Source organism: Grammomys surdaster, unplaced genomic scaffold, assembly GCF_004785775.1.
Source record: "Grammomys surdaster isolate TR1022 unplaced genomic scaffold, NIH_TR_1.0 126158, whole genome shotgun sequence".
Taxonomy (NCBI): Eukaryota; Metazoa; Chordata; class Mammalia; order Rodentia; family Muridae; genus Grammomys; species Grammomys surdaster.
In genome coordinates this window covers 2449222-2463951 of record NW_021620966.1, presented here as the reverse complement: position 1 = coordinate 2463951, position 14730 = coordinate 2449222, and the positions used below count along the sequence as shown (strand labels likewise).

The 14730-nt window shown below is 43.2% G+C and overlaps 1 protein-coding gene across 1 annotated transcript in view; it reads left to right on the top strand.

Annotated features, from left to right (window-relative positions):
- The window catches only part of Gpsm2 (G protein signaling modulator 2), a 39030-nt gene that overhangs the window by 21973 nt on the left and 2327 nt on the right, over positions 1-14730 (top strand). The window contains exons 9-14 of the mRNA XM_028757298.1: positions 841-949; positions 2286-2415; positions 6794-6864; positions 9590-9769; positions 13091-13244; positions 13838-14055. Of these exons, the coding sequence (XP_028613131.1) occupies positions 841-949; positions 2286-2415; positions 6794-6864; positions 9590-9769; positions 13091-13244; positions 13838-14055 (862 nt within the window). The remainder of the gene's footprint in view (positions 1-840; positions 950-2285; positions 2416-6793; positions 6865-9589; positions 9770-13090; positions 13245-13837; positions 14056-14730) is intronic.

Below are 14730 nucleotides of genomic sequence, written 5' to 3'. Positions count from 1 at the left end.
CCTGTGTAGCTCAGTGTGGGCATTGCAGAGAACTCAGGTGATCTGCCGCTCAGCTCCAGCAGAGTGTCGCCTGTGGGGAACACAGGTCCTCAATAGAAGTTAGAACTCCTGTGAAGGAGATAGAATCTGCCTGTTGAGTGTTGGTGACTAATTGGATTGTTTTGATTTTTTATTTATTTTTATTGTTTTCTATATGGGAAACAATATCTATGGAACATTGGTCTGTTTTACCTCACTGTGAGAAAGAACTTTTCAGTGTAGTTATTCAAAATAAAATATACCACATCAAGATGTAGAGGAGGGAGCTTTGCTAAGTACTCCCAAACCCATTCCTGGGTTCAAACCACACCAAATGCTTACTGGGAAGACTATAACAGAGAGAGAATGTGGTTAGGAGACAAATCCTCTCCCTGAGATTTGTTGTTTCATGATGCAATGAGTGTGTGTGTGTGTGTGTGTGTGTGTGTGTGTGTGTGTGTGCGCGCGCGTGGTGTTGTTAATGAGACAGATCTCACTGTGAAGCTCTGGATGTTCTAGAACTCACTATGTAGACCAGGCTAGCTTCAAACTCAGAGGTCTGCCAGCCTCTGCCTCCTGAGTGTTGAGATTAAAGGCCTGGCCACTGTGTATTTTTAAAGGATCTTTCCATGTTTTAATGTTTGAGTTTGTATTTGGTACTCAGTATTTTCACATCTCTGTCTAGAGTCCTCATTGCTATAGCTGAGAGGTTAAGTAAACCCAAAGCTTGCTTTATACCTTTAAGTATTGCTAGGTTGCTTTATTTTCTCTATAAGAACCTCTTTTCAGATAACTCCATGTTAATTTTGAATTCTGTTTTAGGATTGGTGAAGGAAGAGCATGTTGGAGTTTAGGAAATGCATACACAGCTCTTGGAAATCATGACCAAGCAATGCATTTTGCTGAAAAGCACCTGGAAATTTCAAGAGAGGTATGAAACAAAAGGAATTGCCATGTTGTAGGGCGATATTTAGAAAATGATGCCCAAGCCGTGCAGTGGTGGCGCATGCCTTTAATCCCAGCACTTGGGAGGCAGAGGCAGGCGGATTTCTGAGTTCGAGGCCATCCTGGTCTACAGAATGAGTTCCAGGACAGCCAGAGCTACACAGAGAAACCCTGTCTCGAAAACACCACAAAAAAAAAAAACCACACACAAGAAAAAGAAAGAATGGAAGGAAAGAAGGAAGGAAGGAAGGAAGGAAGGAAGGAAGGAAGGGAGGGAGGGAGGGAGGGAGGGAGGGAGAGAGAGAGAGAGAGAGAGAGAGAGAGAGAGAGAGAGAGAGAGAGAGAGAAAAGAAAAGAAAATGATGCCCAGTCCAACTTGTTTCTGGGCAGCCGCCATGTTCCTGTTGCTCCTCGGCTCTGACCGGGCTCCAGCTAGCTAGATGGCTCTGCCAATCCCCCATGCTGCATCCACAAAGCTCGGCTGAACCCCAGACAATATCTGCCATCCTCGCAGTACCCGGTAGAAATGAGACTCTTAAAGCTTAATGATCATCTAAAGGATTTATATATTTAGAATTGCTCTATCAACAGGATGCCCACACAATTAGAGTTGTTACCCAGTATCTAACCTTTCGATAGAAGTTGCTACCCAGGACAGCTTTCCACCCATCCGTGGTTCTCCATGGCTGCTAACCTCCTTCTTCTCTCCTTGGACTCTTTCTCCCCTCCCCTTCCTCTCTTCTTCTCCCAGCTCCACCTCCTCTTCTACTGCCTAATCACTGAGCTCCAATGTGAATACAATGTAGCAGAATAAGTATCCTGCTACACTGTGTATCCTGTTAGAATTTACAAGTCAGTAATGGGATAGAGTGTTTTCCCAATGTTCAAAAAAGCTGTGTAAATAGACAGATGACTGAATTGCCTTGATCTAGGGAGACAGTATTGTGAGCTGAGCCACATGAGAATAGGATGTTACCAGAGTACTCTTCTCACCCTCGGTTCTATGTAGAGAAATATCATAGTTTTTAAAAGGAAAAATCATTTCAAACCAAGGACGACTGGCTTTTGTTATACCTGATGGATATTTGGGCTTAGATACCTCTCCTGAGCCTCATGTCCCTCTCAGATGAAAAGTGAATGGTTATAGACACCTTGGGAATTGGTTATGTATACATGCATGTATGCGTGCATGTATGTATGTATGTATGCTTGTATGCATGTATGTATGTATGCTTGCATGTATGCATGTATGTTTGCATGCATATACACATATGCACGGTGAACTGATGTCACTCTGATGTAGAAAACACTTTTGATTACAGGTTGGGGACAAAAGTGGCGAACTGACTGCGCGCCTGAACCTCTCAGACCTGCAGATGGTTCTTGGTCTGAGCTACAGCACAAATAATTCCATGATGTCTGAGAACATTGAGATTGATGGCAACTTACATGGTAGGTAGCAGCCTGAAAACTACACCACTCTATGCTTAAGGTTTACTTTACATTCAGAAAAAAAAAAAAAAAGGATCTTTTAAGTTGCTAGGAAGCATGCCGATTGTACATAGAGTGAGTGTGTGACAGAATGTAACTTCTCCCGCCCTTCTTGGTTTTACAGTTCAGTTCACCTGTCAGCATATAGAAAATAGCATTTTATAGTTCTTACTGAGAACACAGGAATACTGAAGGTATAATTTTTTTTACTTTGGTTAAAAAACTATATTCAAATGCTGTTAAATTAACTTGTAGAGTAATTCAGAAGTGTATAAATATGTAGATGCTAGAACTAAAACCTTTTGTCTACCTTTTTTATTTCAAATAGTTATAATATATCTGGTTTTTAGTAAGCCCCCTCTCCCATTTCACTTCTGGTAAAACAACTTGAGATTGTTATCTTTTTTAAAAATCAGAAAATTATCTACTGTATCTATCAGCTGCTCAGACCTTGACTCTGAAATACATTTTTAAAACTTGGCTCCATGGCTCAGTGGGTAAAGCACTTGCTGACAAGCTCTGTGATCCAGGACCGAGCCCCAGAACCCACGTGGTAGATAGAGAGGACCAGCTCCTAGATGCACACCCCAACAAGAAGGGAAGAAAGGAAAGAAGGAAGGAAGGAAGGAAGGAAGGAAGGAAGATTGATTTTTAAAAATGCCTTGGTTCCTGAGCTTGAGTTCATACTCAAGGGCTGGAGAGATGGCTCGGGGTTAGGAGCATTGGCTACTTTTCCAGAGGTTCTGAGTTTAAGTCCCAGCATTGACTTGGCAGCTCAGAACTGTAACTCCAGTTCCAAAGGATCTATCTGATGCCCTCCTGCTTTGGCACTGGGTACAACAGTAGTGCACAGACATAAGCAGGAGAAACATTCATACACAAAATTAAAAAAAAAAAAAAAGAATGAAATTCTTGGTCTGAAAAACATCAACAAGAATGTTTCAAACTTGAAAGCCAGTGGAAAAGTTAGCTTTGTCATTGGCTATTTCTCCTTTAAACTCGGAGAGGTAATGATGAGAAATCCTTACTGATAATCTTAAGATATTCACAGAACATTCCGTAAAAGATTCTCAAGTGAGGGATGTGGGATAAATAGCAGTTGTGCTTTGTATAAACTGAAGTTTTCTGTGTTTAACTTGCAAATGAGTATGTGTAAGAATTCTCATCTTAAAACATATCTCCTCATGAGCTCCTCGCGGATTCCGACCCATGCTAGTGTCTCCTTTCCTTCTTCCTGTTCACTGAGGCTCCATGGTTAGGTAGAGCCCTTGTCTAGGTCTGCAGTGGTTCCTCTCTGACCACTCCCACCGTCCCCCTCCTCCGCACGGCAGACTACACACGGCTGGCTCTCCGCTCACAGCTCTCTACTCTCCTTCATGCTCCATCCAGTGTGTCTACAGTACCCGGAATGCTCTCCCTCTTCCTTTTCCTCCCACGCTGGTCACCATCTATCACTGGGAGCAGGCTCTAGGTCAATGCCTAGGTAGAGCATTTTAGGATGGTAGAGAGGTTCTCAGGGCAGTGAGAGGCTCAGCAGTTAAAATACACTGCTTTTCCAGAGGACCCAGGTTCCACTCCCAGGACCAACATGACACCCAACACAGTCTTACTTGCACTTACAGTTAAAACTTGGTTCTTAAAAATGTGAGCAGTGACCTTGGGCTAGGACAGGGAAGTCGGCTCAGATATTTTGGTCATCCTGATAAGCCCTTAGAAATAATGATCACAGGAGTGCTCTCAGAATTTTGTTTATTGCCTTGCTTGTTCTTTGACTGTTTGTGTTTATTGTCTTGCTTGTTTCTCAACTATTTGCATCTATTGTATTGCTAGTCCCTCAACCTAGAACTGACCTTAATACTTGCATGTAATTAAAATGGTATAAAAGCAAAAAGGAGAAGGGGGGATGGGATAGGGGGATCTAGGGAGGGGAAATGGGGAAAGGGAATGACATCTAAAATGTAAATAAATAAAATATCCATTAAAAATGGTGAGCAAATCTACCACAAGTTTCTTTTTATACAGAGAAAGGGTGACAGAGAGAGAAGGGACATAGCAGTGGGTGTGCAGACTGAGCAGGGGAGAGCTCAGAATACTGTTAGGACAATCTATTTCAAAACCTGGGGGAAATACCAATTTCTAGAACCATAACAAACCATACAGAAATTAGGTCAGTAATTAAAAGTCTTCCCTTGCCAGGTGGTGGTGGTGATGTATGCCCTTAATCCCAGCACTCTGGAGGCAGAGTCAGGCAGATCTCTAATTTCAAGGCTAGCCTACTCTACAGTTCCAGGACAGCCAAGGCTACACAGAGAAAGCGTGTCTTAAATACCTACCCATCTACCCCCCAAAAAGTCTTCTCCCTAGAAAACATGAATGTTTGTTTACATGTGTAAGTAAAAAAAAAAAGTGTAAGGTCTGCTGCAATGTCCTTGTCATTCAATGAGGTTATACAGGAGCCTGTTCTAAGTTGGTCAAAATATATTTAACATGCTTGGAATACCAAACATCAAAGCTAAACAATACACTGACTGTGGAGTGTAGGTAGATTTCTCCGGTGATCTGGAAGCTGCCTCCCACTCACAGCTGCCCAGACCATGAGAATATCCTGCTGCATTTACCTGTGGTAACATCCAAATTCCGTAAACAGTTCCTGCTGAGTGAATCATTTTCATATCATTCAAAGTGAAAAAAGAAAGTGTATCATAAGCCAGGGACCATCTATATAACTGTCTGCAACATCTTACAGATCACCAAGAAACTTCATGAGCCTTAGAAACATGTATCTTTTGAAATCTAAATTATAAATAAATAGTACAAGACGGATAACTGAGAGACCAGCTTCACTCATGAATGTAGATTCAATACTCCTTAAAACAAACAAAACAAAACAGATCCAGGACAGCAGTTATTTTGAAGCAGACAGGTTTTAATGGAGCATGCAGATGCCTCTGCAGTTTTGTTTGAGTGACTGCAGACCCTGGAGTCATCGCTCCTGTTGATGGACAGTATGCTCTGTTATTGCAGCCACTGCCGTCAAATCCGCAAGGTTACATCTAAGATATTATAAGACGGAAAATAAAAGGATGACAAAGGTTTATCATACCAAACCTAACCAAAGGAGATAGCTGTGTTAATAAATACTGAATCTGATGTTTTTAGGATACAAGGCCTGTGCTGTGCTGCAGCTCCGTGGTAAGGATGCTTACCTAGTGAGGGCCAGAGCTAGGATCTCTGGCACTAGGGAAGAAATGATATGACCGCAAAGATGGGGTTTATATAGAGTGGGACTTGCACAAGATTTATATACTGGTCATATTTTAAAGCTGGGTGGTAGGCACCAGGAATCCTTTATGTTATGCTTTTTGTTGGTGGTGGTGCTTTGTTATTTGTTTTTAACAAGGTCTTGCTGTGTAGCCCAGTCAGTCCTTGAAATCACTATGTACTCGGACTGGCTTTGAAATTTGATCCTCCAGACTCAGCCATCCGAGTGAGTGGTTGTCCATCAGTCATGTGCCACTGTGTCCAGGTATATTATGCCTTTAGAAAATATTGCTTGCCGGGCAGTGGTGGCGCACACCTTTAATCCCAGCACTTGAGAGGCAGAGGCAGGCGGATTTCTGAGTTGAAAAACCAAAAAAAAGAAAGAAAGAAAGAAAGAAAGAAACTCTGTAATTAATATTTAACAATCTTACTGAAAAGCCTTTTTTTTTTTTGGTTTATTTGAGACAGGGTTTCTCTGTGTAGCCCTGGCTGTCCTGGAACTCACTCTGTAGACCAGGCTGGCCTCGAACTCAGAAATCCGCCTGCCTCTGCCTCCCAAGTGCTGGGATTAAAGGCGTGTGCCACCACCGCCGGGCCTGAAAAGCCATTTTTGAGAAACTGCTTTTATTTGACTTGTCCTGACTGACAGTGAGCCTGTCTGGAAATGGGAGGCTTAGAGAAAACTGTAGAACTAGGGAGTTATTTTCAGTTCCCTCAAAATTGAAGGCCTGCAGCTTTCCCATGAGTTTCCTTAATTTGACCACAGTATGTTTGGGTTTCTCTGAGGCCACATGGATAATAGAAAGCAGTGGTTATAAAATGCCTTTTCTAAATCAAGGGGAAATATGAGTAACCAGTGGTTACTTTGCAACCAAAAGGCGTCTTCTGACATCAAAGCATTTTAGAGGGACTATTTTCATGAGCTGTGGGAAATAATTAGTCTTCAAAAAGTGAGTGTTCCCTCCATGTGGATTTATGAATCATATGTTAGAATAGAATCATGCAGTGATGCCAACTGTGCATTCTGAAGGGTTCCCTGATTTATTTGAGTTGGTTTTTTTTTTTCTTTTTAACAAAGGTGCAGGTTCCAAACTGGGACGGAGACACAGTATGGAGAACATGGAACTTATGAAGTTAACACCAGAAAAGGTTCGTGGTCTCCACTTTCACACTCCAGGAACTGCTAAGTAAAAGCATCTGAGCCCTGTCCTGTGGGTATCACTAAAAGTTTGCTTTTAAAAAGAGCCAGAAAAAGTCTAGTGCCAAGGGAATGAGAACAGCAGGCTGTGGTGTGCTTAATAAAGATAGATGCATATATACTTCATAGAGTCATGTAGCATTTCTGGAAAAGTACACAAGAAATGTTACTGTCACTGCTTCTGCAGAATATTTGGGATAAGCTAGAAATATTTTATAGGCTTCTTGAATTGTCTGAACATTTTCCCTTGTTAAAAAACAGGTTTTAATTGAGTGCATACTAGGTAGACTAACAGCAAGAGCAATACTTGCTGTCATTGAGTTGCATAGCAACATCATTGCAGAGCTGTGTGTGGGAGCATGTGTGTGCGCATGCCCAGATGGGAGTGGAGGTCAGAGAGCATCTTCAAGGAGTCAAGTCTCTTCTTCCAGCTTTAATAAAGAAAACATTTATGTGTGCCAGGAGGTGTACAAGCAGAAATGAGAGGACATCTTGTAGGAGTTGGCTCTCTGTCCATCCTGTGGGTTCCAGGGTCATTAGCCTTGGCAGCAAATAGCTTACCCCACTGAGCCGTATTCAGCCTCCACCTTGCTTTTTGAGTCAGCGTCTCTTCCCTACTCCTCTCTCCCTCCCTCCCTCTTGTGCACAGAATATCCCAAGCTAGCTGGCTCACAAGCTTCTTGTTGATTCTCATGTGTCCACCCCACCCCATACCCCCATCCCAATCTGGGATTACAGATACGCACTACTACTGGCTTTCCTCTCCCTGTCTCTCCCTGTCTCTGTCTCTGTCTCTGTCTCTCTCTCTCTCTCTGTGCACACGTGTGTGTGTGTGTGTGTGTGTGTGTGTGTGTGTGTGTGTGTGTGTGTTTCTCTGAGACTCAAGCCTGCAAGATTTGGTGGATGTTGGAGGACAGCTTTCAGGAGTCAGCTCTCTCCTAATGCTGGGTTGGACTCAGGTCTTCAGGCTTGCACAGCAAGCAAGCGCACTTATCTGCTGAACCATCTTGCTGGACCTGGAGGAATTAGTCATATATACAGTTAACAGTTAATTATTTCATTATTCTTAAGGTATAAATAAGGAACCAGAAGGCTGGGGTAAGGTGCTTCCTGGGGAAACAGGTACAGTGCCAGAGAAAAGAGGCTCTGATGTCTCACGTTAGACATGTGAAGATGCCTCCTCCTGCTCTCTCATTTGACTGACCAGATTTTGCTGACTATTAGATTCTTGGTTTAAGTGTGTAGGTAGAGTGTACTTGAGACATTGGGTATACATGCACACACACACGCGCATACACTCACACACACGCACCCCAACACCAACAAAAACACCGAACAACAAGAATAGTTTTTATTCTTTGATAACTCCATGCACACATGTCGTGAATTTGGGTCATTTTCCCTCCATTATCCCTCCTTTCTCCTCCACTCCTGCTGAGCCCTTTTCTTCCCAAGAAAGTCTCCTTCTCCTTTATCTCTGTAAAAGAAAGAATTCTTGGTTAGAAATAACTTTCCCTCATCATTTTTTAAGGCACAGTTCCACTTGAGCTTTTTATATTTTATTAAAATGGATTTTGAGGTATAATTTCATATTCTTAAAATATTCTTAAATCCAGGCCATTTTTTTCCACTTATAAGACCATGAAGCTACACAGAGAGACCCTGTCTCAAACAAACAAAAAGACCACAAAGTTCCCTCTAGCAAGTAATCCCCTCATAACTGTGCCTGACTTGCTGGCTCTGTGCCTCACTCCTGTCAGCCCTGGCGCAGGGACTAGCCTGCTGGTTTGTACCTCACTGGGGACTCTCCTGGATTGGTGGAGCTGTTGTGTGTCCTGATTAGCATGAGTTCCATGGTTCCCAATGGTACATATAATATTTGCCATGAACCTTCGGTGGTGAGTTCAAACTCAAGTGTAGAGGGTACTGCATCCACTGCACAGACTTCCCTTCGCTCAGTCGGGCTTTTGTCTTTTTAAGGCTGTATGGCTGTATAGCCTGGGTTGATGCTGAATGTGCGGTCCTGCCTCCAGTCCTGAGTAGCAGTCATTAAACCTGACTTAAACCAATCTGCCCAATTTGTCTACTGAGAAGTTACAAGTTTCTGGCTGTAACAGATTTTTATTTGATTCACATCCAGAATAATACTTTATCTTCTCTGTCCATTCAAAATATATTTTTAAAGGATTTGAGTAAACTTCGGGGTTTTTTTTTTTTGTTTTAACTCATAAAAACATTCACAGTATGCATTTGATACATAATGTTGAATATGTTGAATGGATTCATTAAGATTGTGAGGCTAGCTGGGCACAATGGCACACGTCTTCAATCCTGGCAGTAAGGAGGTAGAGGGAAGCAGATCTCTGTGAGTTCGAAGCTAGCTTGGTCTACAAATTGAGCTCCAGGACAGCCAGGGCAGTTATACAGAGAAACCTTGTCTCAACCCCCCCCCAAAAAAAAAAAAAAAAAAACAAAAAAAAAGGGGGGAGCTGAGGCCGAAGGGTCACAGGGCCGGATGAGTCCAGCCTGGCGAAACCCTTTGTCTAAACACAGAACACACAGTAACAGCAACAACAAAAAAGCCTCTGAAGGATTTGTGACTGTCCCTTCCTAATAGTCAGTGAGTAACTGTGAAGGTAGCTTTTTTCACATCTTGCTTCCACTTACAATCTATAGGTACCGAATTGGAACAGTGAAATTCTTGCTAAACAGAAACCTCTTATTGCCAAACCGTCTGCAAAGCTCCTGTTTGTCAACAGACTGAAGGGGAAAAAGTACAAGGGCGGCAGCGCCTCCACTAAAGCTCTCCACGACGCCAGCAACCCCATCGACCACCGCGCTCCACATTCCCAGAAGGTGCATTTCAGTCTGGAGCACTGCAAGTGCCCGGGTGTCATCCTTTAGTGCCATTGTACTCGTTCAGTTGTTGGTAAACAAACAACGTATGTACTAGTCAAAGAATGGCTCTCTCTCAGGCCTTCCTACTCCTCAGCTAGGGCCTATTTTGTTAATAGAGAAGTTGTTCTCTTGTTTTAGACGTAATTATTACTGTTTTAAGTCACTGTTTGCAAAAGTACTATTTATTTTACTGTTGTTTCTTACTAAGACTAACTCATGTTTGAAGCCAGAAAAAACTGACTTCAGATTCTGGGGTTTTATTTTTTATTGAATCAGCACTATTTCATCTAGTGGAAACAGAAGCCAGGGGATTTTTATCTTCATGGATTTTTTAAGCAGACACTATCTTAGAGAAAAAAATATTTGGTAGCATCAGCTTTTTTTTTATTACCTTTATTTTATTTTATTTTATTTTATTTTATTTTATTTTATTTTATTTTATTTTATTTTTTACAGTCCAGTTGTTACCCCCTCCTGATCCTCCCTCCCACAGTTCCTCATCCCATTCCTCCTCCCCACTGTCTCCAAGAGGATGTCTCCTCCACCCCACCAGGCTTCCCACTCCCTGAGGTCTCAAGTCTCTTGAGGGTTGGGTGTGTCTTCTCTCACTGAGGCCCGACCTGGCAGTCCTCTACTATATATGTTTCAGGGGCCTCATATCAGCTGGTGTGTGCTGCCTGGTTGGTGGCTCAGTGACTGAGAGGTCTCAGGAGTCCAGGTTAGTTGAGACTGCTGGTCTTTCTATGGGGTTGCCCTCCTCCTCAGCATCTTCCAGCCTCTCCCTAATTCAACCATAGGGGTCCCCTTCTTCAGTTCAGTGGTTGAGTGTACATATCTTCATCTGATTCTTCCAGCTGCTTATTAGACCTCTCAGAGGACAGCCATCAGCTTTTATTTCATCTTGTTATTGAAACCTTCCTCCTCTCCCCCCACTCCCACTCCCACTCCCCAAGTCAGGGTTTCTTTGTGTAGCCTTGACTGTCCTGGAACTCGATCTAGACCAACCTGGCCTTGGACTCAAAGCTTCACTTGCTTCTCTCTGCCCCCCAAGTCCTGGGATTAAAGGGGTACACCACTACCACCTGGCCACAACCACATTTATATTAAGAAATTTATCGACGGGCGGTGGTGGCGCACGCCTTTAATCCCAGCACTTGGGAGGCAGAGGCAGGCGGATTTCTGAGTTCAAGGCCAGCCTGGTCTACAGAGTGAGTTCCAGGACAGCCAGGGCTCCACAGAGAAACCCTGTCTCGAAAAACCAAAAAAAAAAAAAAAAAGAAAAAAAAAGAAATTTATCTTAGGGTTTTTCTATTGCTGTGAATAGGTGTCATGACCCTGGAAACTCTTAAAAGGAAAACATTTAATTGGGCTGGCTTACAGGTTCATTATCATCATGGTGGGAAGAATGGCAGCATGCAGGCAGACTTGTGCTGGAGAAGGAGCTGAGAGTTCTACATCTGGATTGGCAGGCAGCAGGAAAAGAGAGACAGACTGGGCCTTGCTGGAGTATCTGAGACCTCAAAGCCCATCCCCAGTGAAAAACTTTCTCCAGTAAGGCCACAACTCCTAATAGTGCCATTCTGTGGGCTTACAGGGGGCTATTTTTATTCAGGTTATGACAAAAGTACACCAGTTTACTGAATTTAACTTACTCAGAAATAAAGACACCATTGTCTTACTGATCGTTATTGAAGAACTCAGTAAGCTTCCCTAACTGTTCTCTATTCTGATGAACAGGATCAAAGCAGTCGAGAGCATTCCTCACCATACTCCATTTTCAGTCAAGGAAGGGCTTTCAAAAAAACAAACATCTTTTGGGTTTTTTTTTTTAATCAAAATCTCACTAATGACTATATAACCCTTGAAGTGTCTTTTCAATGCTTTTTGGCTAATAAAAGGAAGAATTACGGGGCTGGGTATAGACAGACAGTCTAGGGATGCAGAACTAGGGCTCAGGGCTGTCTTCAGCAAACACCCTGAACGGAGCTGAAATCTCTCTACTCTTGAAACCTACTGTGGTTTTTTTCATTTGGGGCTGTTTAGAGACAAGGTCTTACTCAGTGTGGATCAGGCTGGTTGGGATTACAGGTGTGGTCGCCATGCCCAGCATTGTGCTGTGCTTTTGATGTTCAGGATTGTACAGTACAGGCTTTCTGTACCTAGAGCAAGGTCTTGGTGATGACGTATTTGGCTACAGCTTAAGCACTTCATTTCCAAACATCAGATTCAGCTCACATCTGGAGTCAGCCACTCTTCCCGTCTCATTTGTAGGAGGCCCTGCCCTGCCCTGTCTCCGCCTAGAAAGCTAGGTCTTACCAGATTGTCTTTCCTGTATTCACCACACTTGAGCGTTTTGTTCTTTAGATTTGAATTTCTCACTTCTAAAACATTCCCCCTACCAAGTCTTCCTCTAATACTTATTCCCTTATCTAGGCTTGTAGACTATGTGCTTGCATTAGCCTTCCATTTTTGTTTCTGCTGCTCGGATCCTCTTGAGGAGCTTCTGTACGGAAGTGTTTGGAACTAGCTGTACAGCCACCAGAGTCCAAAAGGCTCATCAGTATCTGGCCTACAAAGATTGATGCTTTCTTGTTTTCTTCTTTTTTGTTGTTGTTGTTTTGTTTTGTTGGGTTTTTTGTTTGGTTGGTTTTTGAGACAGTTCCTCTGTGTAACCTTGGCTGTTCAGTTCCTCTGTGTAACCTTGGCTGTTCTGGAACTCACTCTGTTGACCCGTTTGGCCTCGAACTTAGAGATACACCTGGCTCCACGTGCTGAGATTTAGATGTGCACCACCACTGATAGGCTTTTAAGATTGGTTTATTTATGTATGTATATGGATGTACACTCGCACACCAGAAGAGGTCATCGGATCCCATAGCTACAGTTACAGATGGTTGTGAGCCACCATGTGGGTGCTGGGAATTGAACTCAGGACCTCTGGAAAAACAGCCACTGCTCTTAACCACTGAACCATCTCTCCAGCCCCTGGGATTCTTCATTTTTGATTCTAGAAGGTTATAGTTATGAGTATCCAAGCCAAGCTTCAGATATATTTCTTTGGCCTAAGAAATACAGGAATTAAAAGTTAAATAAATAAAAACAGTTTTTATGGGATTGATACGGGAGCATTTTATTGCCACTTAATTTCTTTTTTAAAACAAAAGGCCAATTTTTAAAATCTGTATCCTTTGCCTTTTATATTTAACCACATCATGGTGTTCATTGACGACCTAAGAGTAAAGAGGAATAATTAAGCATACTGGATTTTCTTTGTTTTAGAAAATCAGTTCAGACACAATTGGAGATGAAGGATTCTTTGACTTACTAAGGCGATTTCAAAGCAACAGGATGGATGACCAGAGGTGCCACTTACAAGAAAACTGTCGCACTGCATCCACGACAACTTCCTCTACTACTCCCAAATTGATGAAAGGTAAGCCATTTTTGCTCCCCTTCAATTTTGCTTATTTATCTGAGGCATAGCCCAGGCTAGCTCATTAAGTAGCCAAAGCTGGCTTAGAACTCCTGATCCTCTTGCTTCCCTCCCAAGTGCAGGGTTTACAGGCAGAACTGTGATGCTTTTCCCCAATTTTAATATCATCTTTAGTACTGTAATTTCTTAGAGATCCCATTATATTCCCATAATAGGAAATACAGTAAAAGACCCCATAGTCCTGGCATGTGGCACTGAGACAGGAATGTTAAAGTAGGTTAAGACTGGCCAGTCTTGTTACTTCACTAAATGATTCCCGTCCAGAACATGGAAGGAAACATGAAATTATATAAGGAAAAATCCAGCTGTTTACTCACGTTCTGAAATCCAGCCCAACACCTCAGGGAGCACTAGATAAAGGGAGAGAGATCTAAATAAGTCTGAAGCACCTGGGAGTCGTCCTGCCCTCTGTTGGGGAAGGCCACAAAGCAACAGTCCCTGCAGGAGAGGAAGGCAGGGTGCATACAAGCTGTGTGTAAATAGGTATTTCAGCATTTTTGTAACATTTAGGTGTTATTCTTTCCTGTCCACAGCACCATCTGTTTCTGTGGTATCCCCCAACACAGATGAGTTTTTAGATCTTCTTGCTAGCTCACAGAGCCGCCGTCTGGATGACCAGAGGGCCAGTTTCAGTAATTTGCCAGGGCTCCGTCTCACAAAAGGCAACAATCCGTCTGTACTTGAGCGCCTAATGACAAATGACAAGAAAGAGCCTGATGAAGACTTCTTCGACATCCTTGTAAAGTGTCAAGTAAGTACACAGTTAATCCATCCTGTAGTGTACACTGCCATTGGGTGCTGGGCTTTAGGGAAGCACCGAGACATCACTCAAGGGGTGGGAAAACACAGCCAAGGATGTGGGAGGTCGAAGCTTGGAGTTCTCTGACTCCTGGGTGTCCAGTCACTGCTGGAAAACCACAGAGAAGCTGGGGATCCTCCGCCTGAAGAGGCTGGCTGGGACCGGGTGCTCCCAAACTCCTGGACATCCAGGCATTGCTGGATCTCCAGGAGTTGGGAACAGTTGGAGGCCTGCGTGCTGAGGATGATGAGCGTGGGGCCTGGTAAATGGGAGCTCCAGCTTAGTTCATTGGTGAGAGTCCTTAGCTTAGCACCGGTTGTCTGGGAGCACAGAGGCCTTCTGCAGGAGACTTAGGCTTGGTAGTCGAAGGCTTTCTCCATGCTTCCCACAGCAGATCTTGATGAAAGAGACAGTCCAACTTCATCCATGTTTATTGACTGTTCATTGTGGAAAATGGGTGCATACCAACTCCTCAGGGTAGACCAGAGATTAAATACCTTTTTCAGGGAGGAATGTCCAGGAAAGAAAGTGTATTGGGTAAACCCTCGGGGTCTCTAGGTGCCTCATTAGCATGGATAACTATGTTTTGGTCTACGGGACCACAGGTCACTTTTCTTATGTGAGAGG